Here is an 11,704-nt window from a genome sequence, read left to right on the forward strand (position 1 = left end):
CCTTCCTCTTCCTCCTTCCTTCATGCTCTCCATCCCCAATGCTACTACGATATATTATGGCTAACTGTGTATTGATATGCTAAAAACAGAATGTGTCCGTACAGGTCCAACCAGGGACTGGCACAGGTCCAGCACCCGAAATTGCAAACTTTAGTTGAAGCATTAAAGATGTTTGCATTTATGGAAAAAAGAAGTATTCAAGATAAAAATGAGGGAACTCTCAAAATGTTTGAACATGACCAAAGTGCACCAGTAAGGTGACAAATCATTTCTAGCCAGTGGTGTCATGAGCAAAAAAGGCCAAAGAGAACTAAAGAATTTGGATATCAAGTGACACTGCAATTGACAAAATTTAATGGTGAGAAAACACCCATGGAGCCAATCTATCAATGAAACAACAGCTTGTAAAGTTTCATAAACATTAAGAAATCAAACATACTGTCTAAAGAGTTTAGACAAATTCACATATAATTGTACCTTGTATTCATCAATTGCATCCTGAGCAAAAGCAATATCAGTATCCTTTTCCCTGCGGTAAGATAGTGGCACCAGTAATTCATATGTGACGAGCATTTGCAGGAAGAGGTTAACAACATTTTTCTTTAAAGTAATACCTCACTTTATTACGAAAAAAAAAACAAAGGTTTTTAGTTTTAGGGCATAATGAAAACATCAGTATACCAAAATTACCATGTGCACAGTCTTCACCACAATCAATTATTAACTTGAAACAAATGCAAAATTACAATATTCCAAGGAAAACATGGAAATACTTATTTATAGTAAAAAAAGGTTTTAATTTATGGACATAAAGCCATAACTATACATAAAGCAACCCTGTGTACAGTCTTCTTTACAACTAATTATCAGCTCAAACCATCGTCTTCCAGAGGTAATATTCTGTATCGACTATCGAATCCTCAACAAAACATGGATGTGCGTTAACCTATTAAACAGCATCCAATAAGGACAATACTAATATATGGAACTTTCTCCATCTGAAGTGACATGGTCAAACAGATGATAAGCGATGAGCAATAGTTTTTCAAGCTAAGCAAGTAGATCATTGAAATATGTAAGACCATCTCATAATCTATATTACATTCCCCGACAAATTGCCAACATGCTTTTGAGGTATTACTTACATTCCCCTGTACCAAAATGCTTGGTGACAGATTATATCTGTATTCTCAATGATCTTTATAATCATCCACAAAGATATACATGCTAAAGGAAGAAATAAAACAGAACTTGTACTCATCTCTCATAGTTCCCCGTGAACATGATATGTTTCAACCTCCTAAGATGCAGTGCTGCTAAATTTCCAAAACTGTGTCCAATATCAATCATCAGGTTATCAAAGAGTCAATGTGCACTGAGACACTAAGATCTCGTAGAGCGCAGGCATGAAGTGTGGGACATGCCTAAGTGAATCATGGCGCATTTTATGATAGTATATGTGAAACATGAAAGTAGGAGTGATCCAGAGTAAAATAGAAAGTTATGATAAAATCAGTACCAGATCTGAAAACAGTAGAAAAAGTGAAAAACAACGCAAAGAAAGATCACAAAAGCAGTAACTATACTATTGCAACTTCATTTTAGAATGATTTAGAGAGTGAGTAGAAGTATGGGATTGTACGTCAAGATCCTTTAACTAGCCAAAGCTAAAACCTAAATATGAAGATATGTTTCAGATACATTAGAAAAGAGAGCAATAACGATCTTTTTAAGATCAGCAGATTTAGCTAGCAGAATACAAAATAAAGGGAAAAAATGAGAATGGCTTGACAAAACCTACTAAAGGTGTATAAAAATTTATTTAAACTAGTATGCAAATCAAAACAAAAGATGCCAGAAAAAAATTTGTAAGAATGATGAAAAGCTGAACAAATAAGAAACAAAAATTTAGTTAAATCAAAAAAATTAGTTTTCTAGCTTTTCAATCTTAATCAGGCTTTGACAAACTACTTCAATAATTTTCCGAAGTTCTACAAAGCTTCTCTTTAATAAGTTGAGCATGTTGTCATCATTGCCTGCCATCTTTGTTAATAGTCATAACTCATAACCACCACAGACGCAGCCACCATTATTACCACCGACCTTGTCATCAATGCCCCACTATTGTCATCATCACTGATCCCTCATAAACAAAATAAATCCTTCAGTTTTCCTCCTCTGAAGCTTAAATCTCAACAAGATAAGAGGCATCATTCTCAAGAAGGATGTCATCATTAAAGCAACTTTCAGTGAACTAGTATTACTACATCAGTCAGAGGTTTGTTTTCGAACTACTGATAAACAACCCAAGAATGCCACAACCAATTAAAGTTCACAACTTCACATTTAAGAAAAACACTAAAGATAAAAGTTTTTCTTAGTCAGATTAAAGTAATATGTTGGTGTTAACATGTACAATTATCCAGCATACTCTATATCAATATGTGCAGCGATACCTTCTCATTCTAGTTGCTGTCCATTTAGTTTACATGTTTGTGCAGAGCATCTACTGTATTCTTGTCCACGACTATATTAAGAGAAAAATCATACCAAGTTGCTTCAGCATAAGAAAGTCCTTGCCACTTGACCAAATACTCTGGTACCACATCATCACCACCAATTTTACTGATCCTATCTGCAAATATCCTTTCTACCTGATCATCACGCAACCACAAGCCAGTTGAAGGACCATCATCATGGGGGAAATATTGGTACCAAAACACATAAGAGTGAACTATAAAGATAAAAGATGATAGCAAATAAAACCTGGCTGTATTGCTTGAGAAGGTCTAACTCCATTTCCTTACTAACATCATGAACTTCAATCTGTTCAAAGAAAAAAAATTAAATAACTTGTTCCCAATATACAAAAATATTGCAGACATAATGAAAAGGCACAAAGATTCATACAAAACTAAAAAGTGGCATCCATCAGAGTATATTAAATATCATTTTTAAATTAATTAAGTTGTTGTTTTCATCACAAAATTCTGAAGGAAATGATGCAAACCATCTAATAAGAAAGAAGTGCAGACAATGACACAATATAATACAAATCAGCAACTGAACTAAATGCTCGAATGGGCCAATATGGATAAAAATGTGATCCTGTGATTTTAAATTAAGACCACCATTTTTATGCATTGCCACCATAAAACTTTTCAGTCGCTACCATAAATATACCAAAAGAAACATACTGAATACGCAGGTGGACGTTCCAAAACAAAGGTTGCTTGTGAGATGATTCAGAAGACAACAAGTACAGTGGATAAAGACAAGATTTCTCATCAAAAATGTAAGATTAAGACATAATCTGTAAACTATGTAAACAAACCAATCTCCAGCGAGCAAACCTTTAAATATTGCTTCATCCTTTTCAATAGTCTTAAGCATGATACAGTTAAGAGAATATAAATGTGAACCTGATTTTTTTAATTAACCACACCATCATATTAAGGTCACGTTGATATGGATATGAGAAAAGAAACTACAACTGCTTATGATAGTACAACAATTATTTTACTCCATCGATGATATAAAGTTCTGATAGGCCCACATCTATCCATTATAAAGCTGGCTGATGTTTTCTAAACTCACTACAAAAAGTAGAAGGTAACCAATAAAAGCTAAAGCAGAAACAAAGAGTAGAATTAATGCTATCACAAAATATGGCTATGAAAACCTTCGGAATTAGAAACAATTGTACCAACTTTACCTAATTTGTCTTCGCCAAGAACCATATTCCATGCGGACATAATAGGGCAGCCTCATAAATTAATAATTATGCAGTGTAAATTTGTTAACATAACCATGTAGATGCAATTTTACCAGTTGTTTTGTTGCACCAAATTCAGTAGTAATTATATTTCTAATTAACTTGTATCCAAAAAATACAAGTAAAAACATCAGCAAAAAAAATACAAGTAAAACCATCAGAAAATGAATCAAATTAACACAGTTTTTGATCAAGTTTAAAAGAAGAAAATACCGAGGTAGGTTATCACCTCCTCACGTGACAAGGCCTTTTTGTGCCGTCTTTCCTCCGTTGCCCTTTTTATGTAGTTAAGTACCTTCTTGAATCCACTAAGCTGGTAAATCCGGAACCATCAGGTGATTTCATGATACAGAGTCAATATTCAATGTCAAGGATAAATAAATAAATAGAAAATTTGCACATTGCACCAACAAATATGTGGCCAAATTGTACATCTTACATTTTGGAGATCGGCAAATGATTTCCATTCACAGTGAAGATATGATTGTCCTTTCCATTTTACATAAAACTCAACATCATCCCAAACAGGTTCGGAGTCTGAAATACTACTAAATACAACAGGTTGGGTTGATCTGTTGTCCCTCATAGCATCTTCAGCCGTACCTTTGGGCTGGTGCCAAAGCACCTTTTCAATTGAATCACCATCATCTTCCTCAGCATCCTCCTAATTAACAAAAATAAGACTATTACAGTTAAAAACTTGAACATGAGTGAAATGGATCAGTAGTATGAATATGAACCAGAATAGAAGATCATTCATATAGAAGTTTATGTGCAATCAAGATAGCACTCTGGGTTTTCTATAAGCAAAAGGTGATTAAATGGAACTACGGTGAGGTAACTGCCAAGCATATATCTTCAGATCAAGGAAAGAAAGATTATTATGATTTCAAGTGCAAAAATATATATATATTGATACACTAGCAACACGTGCACACACGTAAAACCTTACGTATTTAAGTATACATGAGTATACATAAAGTAAACAGCAAAGTGATAAGTTAAATGGCTCCTCTTGGAGTAACTCCATAGTCACTTCTGCCAACTAATGACCATTGAACCGGTAATTGGCTCCATAAGATATGTACACAATTAAAGTTCTCAATTCCCTTTTATGCCTCACATGAACTTTTAATTCACTTGAGTGCCAAAATGATAATTTTGTGATTCAATGGTGTAGCAGCACCCTTAAAGTAACTCCAATAATAGCAACAAAACAACTGCCAACAATAACAAAGATTAATAAGTAAAATTCCATAGAAATCCAAACCTTTTGAAATTTGTTTGATTTCTCCTCGTCAATATCCTCGCTTTCTTCACTTTCAGCATAAGAAACCTTTTTTACCAATCTACCAGACGTCCGAAGTTCACTGCTGATAAGATTGGTATTTGCAGTCATGGTAGAGTTGCCCCCACCTCTCTTGCGTGACTGAGATGAACTTTTTGCCTTACGACTGAGGTCTTCTTCACTATCTTCTTCTAAGTCATTTCCTGATGAATGATATTCTTCATCTGAAAAAGTTCTGCCTCTTTTTCGTCGTATATTTACAGAAGGTTTAGTGTCTTTCTGTTTCAAACTTTGTCCAACTTTACGTGGCATTCGTCTTCGTCGATTATCAAAATAATCATTATCATCTTCCTCAGAGAGATCAATGTCATCTTCATTGTCGTCCTCAAAATCATCACTGTCTGATGCTTTTTCCTGCAATTCAGCAAGAGTAAGCACATAGCAAGCAAAAGCATACTAAATTCAGTTAATAAACAGCAGGTTTTGGAGATGGAGTTACATCAAAAATTACTCACTGAGATGTGCAAATCCGATAAAAAAAAGCACATGGAATTTTCTTTGGATTACATTAAACAACAAAACTTGATCAAATTTTAGAAAGTATCCTGGCAAAAAATTATAGTTTATAGCCATCCAGTAAACAGGTGTTCTCTATTTTTAGTGTCAAGTAACTAATCAGACTCTTTACCCTACAAGAAAAGGAAAACAACAGAAAAAAGAAAAGGTTTGAATATCCACAATCATATGAGAGTTAGTTATATGAAAAGGTTTGATCAGGGAGCTTGGTCCGCCCCATTTGGGGGGACCTGGTCTGCTCCAATCGTGGCAGGTGGCTCATGATTCACAAGACCTCTCCATCTCGTTGTTGCCCGGCCACCATCATCCACTAATGCATGTCCATCCACTGGCTGCCTCTTTTTCGGTCCTCCTCTCACCTCCAACACATTGGTATTGCAGTACATGTCAGTATGCCAGATGAAACCAGGCCTACTTAAAGTTGGATTCCTTGATTTACTATAACTTCATGGAAGCAACTATTTACTTGCAAGGGTAAGGTGTCGTATACTAATCCCCCTCATCCTCAGAACTCAAAATAGCAGGATCCTTAATGCACTCAACCATCCCCAATTATTTATAGTAATATTGAATGATAATAATGATTTCCAATAAGTACATCAAAGCTTTTCTAATGAATTGGTCTCAACTATTTTTTACTATTATCTATTATATAATATCATGTTTTTTCAAAGTAAGACATCTTATAAAATGAGCATAAATGATCTATCAGCATAGGATATTTTCATTTTCTTAAATGTTATTTTACTTTATGTAATTGTTTTACTATTTTATGTTTTTATTTTTGATGTTCTAAAATCTATATCACTATCTTGTCTGACTTCTATTTGGCTAATCTAATTAGATTGATATTGTCAATCTCAACCATAACGTCCCTATCTGATCTTAATTCCAATACCAATCTTTTAACATTTATGAATGCTAAAATAAAACAACCTTCTCCTCTTAATCTGAGTTTTTTTAGCTAGACTCAATTTCAAAGCAACTACACTTTACTGAACAAAATGTTGATAACACTTTAGCAACTATTCTCACCCAAACATACCTACAAGAAATCAACTTTTCCGGTGCATGTTCTATATTCTTTTCTGCCTTTTTAACTGGTTTTAACCACCCTCAGACACAAGATTAAGAAATTTTTATATACTCCGATATGGACATAGTTATCCAGATGATCCACGTCAACCATGTAGTGGGTACTGAATAATACATAAAACAGTTTCAACAAGACTATTCTTCCTCCAAGCAAATCCTTATCCAAAAGTTGCATAAACTGTTCCTTATCAAGGATCTGAATCAAAAGAATTTAAGACAAAACATGTTGATGAAACTTCAATTTTTTTTCATGTCATCCCCATATGCAACTAGATCATCCAAGTGTGACCGTATCATTTCTTAATCCATATCATTTCAAACTAAATCCTTTTTAGCCTTTAGCTTTGCTCCAACCACCAGGTCCATAGGTCCAAAAATCATCTCCTTGTCATTGTACATATATAACCCTTTCTTGGACAAGCTTTCAAAACTTTCAGCAATTTTTTCACATTATCCTCATCAATCTCTATTTATTCATAAAACTAATCAATTATTGTATCTTCTCTCATGGGAAAAGGCACCCACCTCAAACCCAAATTTATATAGTATGAGCTTATATATATCCTGTCTCCCAACATCCCATGCCCAAAAGAATGTCTTGCTTTAGAATTATCTTATAAAATTCTCCTTTAATCTTACAGAATTCTCATATCAATCGAAGGAGTACCCGACAAATACATGGTACTCTACATGCTCTTCTGTTTTAAACATCCCATTCTGGACTTACACAAAAACATTTTGCAGCATCCCCTTGCATGAACAATAGATCCAAGATGTTAAGTTTTACTTTTCCAGAACTTCCAGATCATCTATTTGAACTATATTTTCATTTGATTCATTCATGGTGTCAAGCTTACATCTATCACTAAAAAGGTTGTCCATGTAACTAACAATGATTCTAAGTCAAGGTGAGAAAATTGAGGAAATGGAAGCACCGAACTATTATGGTGACAGAATATTGTCATAAACTCAATGCTCAAGTGAGAAAGTATCTACAGATTTTGAGAAAAGTAAAGCAATTTTTTTCCAATTGAACAACCAAAGACTGAAAATACTTCTCATGATAATATAAAGAACAGTATATGACAGGCCAACCTTGCTTTTTCTGCCCTTCCCTGTATCACTAGACTCTGGCTCAAAATCAGCATCATCTGGATCGTCTTCTGAAAATAAAACAGAAGTAACAAGGTTACAACTACTGACACCAAAAAGTAGTTCAATTGTGCAAACAGAAGCCAAAAGGATACTAAAAGGATGTGGTGGATGACATTAACATAACCTTCTTCCTCATCATCTTCATCATAATCATCATCATCATCACCATCATCATTGTATTCTTCGTGCCTCGCCACTTTGGCACCTTTTGCGATGCTCTTACTGACAGAAACTGGTTGTGTTAGTAACCTGGAACCAGCTACATTTAGATGGCTCGGTCCGCTGCCATGTAGGGAGTCACTTTGTTCCTCGCCATCCTGCTCATAGTAATCATCAGAGAGCATTTCCTCTGCTGGTACTTCTACATGTTCTCTTTGGGACTGTCTCCTATCTTTCTGCCCATTCGAATCTTCCGAATAATTATCTCCAGCATCCTCACCTAAATCATTATGATCATACTCTGCATCCCCAGAATCAGACATTGGTTGGCAGACCTTCCAAAATTTTGAGCCCCATGCACCGGTAGGAGCTGCTCTCTTTCCAAGCTTCCCACTTGCATCTCCTTCAGAGTTGTCAATTTGCAGTCTGCCAGTATTAAATTGTTCTTCCTCATTCTGATTAGCATCTCCTGTCATGTCAGCGTCATTATAGTTGACATTGACATCCACATTTCTATTCCCTACAGAATTATAGTCTTCAGCTGGTCTATCCTCCTCTACCTTCTCATCGAGGTTGTGTCCAGAATTTATTTTGCTATTATAGTTCCTGAAGAATGCCATTTACCCTGACATAGAGATTCTTCCACGCAAAAACGTACTGCAAGAATATGGAGCAAAAAGAAGGATTTTTCTTTAATTCAGCATATTTGATACTACGAAAGCTTAAAGCTATATTCTTTTCTATAGCAATTTATAAATAAAATACAACTAGAAAGCTCCATTTTGAACTCGAGATCATGCAAGCTCATAATGAAGAGCCATTTAACAACCTCGGCCACTTGAGATCCAGTTGAGAAGACCAAGATATAATACGCAGAAAGAGAAACACGAAGTCATGGTACCGAACCGAGGCGACCAGCTATCATTTCATCGAAAACAACTTCTTGTCATGAAGAAAAAGAATTGATGCCCAGAAATCGGAGGCTTGCAGAGCAGAAGTTATGTGTAACGAACAAATCTTGCAAGCAAATCCCAGAACCATTCGAATTACATAAGGAAAGGAGCGATCAAAAATCCGATAAGAGAAAACCCGATGAAAACCACACTTATGGCTCCACACTGATCGACCTCCAAACGACCAAATCCAACACAAGAAAAGAACGGATCGGATGATCGAAGGCAAGAGAAACCCAAAATTAATCCCCAAAACCCCATAGAAAACCTAGCGACAAGATGGACGATGCGAACAAATCCTGATTGGAAGGGCACCCTACGAGAAACCCCGTCCAAGACAAGAAAGAAAAATCAAAGAGGCGGGGGACGAATTTGGCGCTCAAGAGACCCACCTCGGGACCCGACGGCACGAGATCGAGGTGGTTCGGTGGGATAAGGGCATTTATAGAGGACGGCCGGCGGCGCAGGCTAGCATCGTGCGCCGGAGGGCGGCGGTCGAAACCGGTTGAGGATAGAGAGACGGAACGAGAGAACGGATGATTTTTACCCCCAATTATTCGATTTTTTTTAATCTTAATCACCCTTTTTCCACCAAATAAAAGGGGAAAAAAGAAAGGGGGGGAGAAGAGGAGGGCTAGGGGAGGCGGCGGAGGAGAGGCGAATCGGTAGCGGGATTAGGCGATATATCGGGCGATTTCGGGCGGCGGTGGGAGGTTTGTCTTCGCGGTCGGACGCTTCCCACACAAGAGAGAGAGAGAGAGAGAGAGAGAGAGAGAGAGAGGGCAAGAGAGACGATTAAGAGATCGAGATTTGGGGGTCTCTCTCCCTTTTTTTTCCCTCATATATCGTGGTGACAATAATTCACATGAGGCCCTCAAATAATTTTTTATTACTTATTAATCCTTTCACAGGGACGTATCTGCAAAACACACCGACCCGGCTGGTCTTCCTAATATTAATGTGAGTTCGTCTCCATATGCCTGCGATTAATATGTTTGATTTGGGGATTATTTGTTGGTGGAATATAATACGTCGGAGCAATATGGGCGGATCCATGCAGGGGCGTCTAACGCAGAATTTTCACGGTCCCGCCAGTAGATGACCGCCACGTGGGCATGTGGCTCGCAAGCGACACGGCTTTGTGGGACCCGGGTGAATCATGCGTTCGGGGAGCGGCGCGATGGACGGTGATGGAGCCTGACGTGGGAGTAGGAATTAGAATTCTGGGTGGAGCAGATCCCCCGGGGAGAGGGAAAAGCCTCTCTGGAACCAACCCGGCGCGGACCGAATTAGAACTATGATCTCCGCCGATTGGTTTACGTGGCGATCGTCTTTTACCGGACGGCGACTCGATCCCTCACCTGTTTTGTTATTGGACGCAGAAGGTGGGATCCACGTGATCGGGCTATTAACACGACCAATCACGACTTAGGTAGCATACTTATCAGGCTTAGCTGTAGAAGGTGCCATCTCAATATTTTGAGATGGCACAAGACATGTGTCTTGCACGTGACGAAAGCCCATGGAGGCCCACATAAGGTATTAAATGATATTATAATCACGAATTATAATCACATTTTTTTTATTTTTAAATTATATTCCCTACTCAATTACATTATTATCGATAATATTTTTGCTAATTTGTATGATTAAATTATAAGTAGTTGGCAATTCTCTAGTCTAATTGACTTTATTTGATTATCTTAAATATCAAACATCTTATTGTTTATCAATTTAAATACATTATTACCTTAATTGACCACTTATAAAATTAGTTGTATTGACTACTTATAAGAACTTTTATATTATGCTTTTTATTTGAATTCCTTCCAATCACCACAAGTCTGGTTTATCAACTATATTTCACCAACCACTATTACCGTTCATAAGATTTAATCGAAAATATCGTTTCTTAACTACAAATAGAAATGATATCATATGGGTGTCTAAAAAGGATTATTATTTTTTATATTCGCCACACCAAAAATGCTTTTAAAACTATGTTTTATTTACTATAGTAAGAAAAAATCACAATCATAGCAAAAATAAAAAAAAGCAAATTTCACTAATAAGGGACCGACAGATAAAAAAATTTTCATCGCGATCATGTTTCCGATACAATTTGATGAACCATAATAAGTAGTTGACCCCCTTTTTTTGAACCATAAAATATAGACTGTTTTGACAAATATGACAATTTGTAAACTCAATTAGCAAAGTACATAATACATGCCTCATAAACATAAATATACAAATAGATAATACACAAATATACATATAAATATTTTAAAAAATTAATCTACTACATTCATGGTCATCAAAAAAGATTAAGTATCCAATGAGCTCTCATATAAATTTTCCTTTTTTTTTATAGAGCATTTCATATTAGTATATCTAAATATTTTATTGGATTGGACAAATTGGTTATATGACACACATTTAAAATTCAAGAAAGTTGGATCATAAGCAAGCTTGATACAATTTGCTTTTACTTTTATTTGTAATATACATGTCAAATATTCCACATATGGGACTTTAAATGTTATCTTTCAAACCTAAATGTCAAATATTCCACGTAGGGGACGGCAGTCAACTTCTCGTCCTCTCTGCTCTGCGGTGGCTGCAACAAGCACAGTGGTCGGTCGGTGATGAGATCGGCGACCGGAGGTCACGTCAGAGAAGATGCGACGTTGGAGACAAGGA

The 11,704-nt window shown here is 36.3% G+C and overlaps 1 protein-coding gene across 1 annotated transcript in view; it reads right to left on the bottom strand.

Annotated features, from left to right (window-relative positions):
• Positions 1-9,801, bottom strand: part of LOC103995929 (protein CHROMATIN REMODELING 5) — a 30,685-nt gene extending 20,884 nt beyond the window's left edge. Inside the window, exons 1-9 of the mRNA XM_009416676.3 lie at positions 9,394-9,801; positions 8,014-8,705; positions 7,830-7,897; positions 5,046-5,477; positions 4,215-4,439; positions 4,005-4,088; positions 2,767-2,826; positions 2,551-2,654; positions 478-529 (exon numbers count right to left, since the gene is read on the bottom strand). Of these exons, the coding sequence (XP_009414951.2) occupies positions 478-529; positions 2,551-2,654; positions 2,767-2,826; positions 4,005-4,088; positions 4,215-4,439; positions 5,046-5,477; positions 7,830-7,897; positions 8,014-8,668 (1,680 nt within the window). The 5' untranslated portion in view covers positions 8,669-8,705; positions 9,394-9,801. The remainder of the gene's footprint in view (positions 1-477; positions 530-2,550; positions 2,655-2,766; positions 2,827-4,004; positions 4,089-4,214; positions 4,440-5,045; positions 5,478-7,829; positions 7,898-8,013; positions 8,706-9,393) is intronic.
• Positions 9,802-11,704: the final 1,903 nt, after the last annotated feature.

The sequence above is a fragment of the Musa acuminata genome, chromosome BXJ3-8, assembly GCF_036884655.1.
Source record: "Musa acuminata AAA Group cultivar baxijiao chromosome BXJ3-8, Cavendish_Baxijiao_AAA, whole genome shotgun sequence".
Taxonomy (NCBI): Eukaryota; Viridiplantae; Streptophyta; class Magnoliopsida; order Zingiberales; family Musaceae; genus Musa; species Musa acuminata.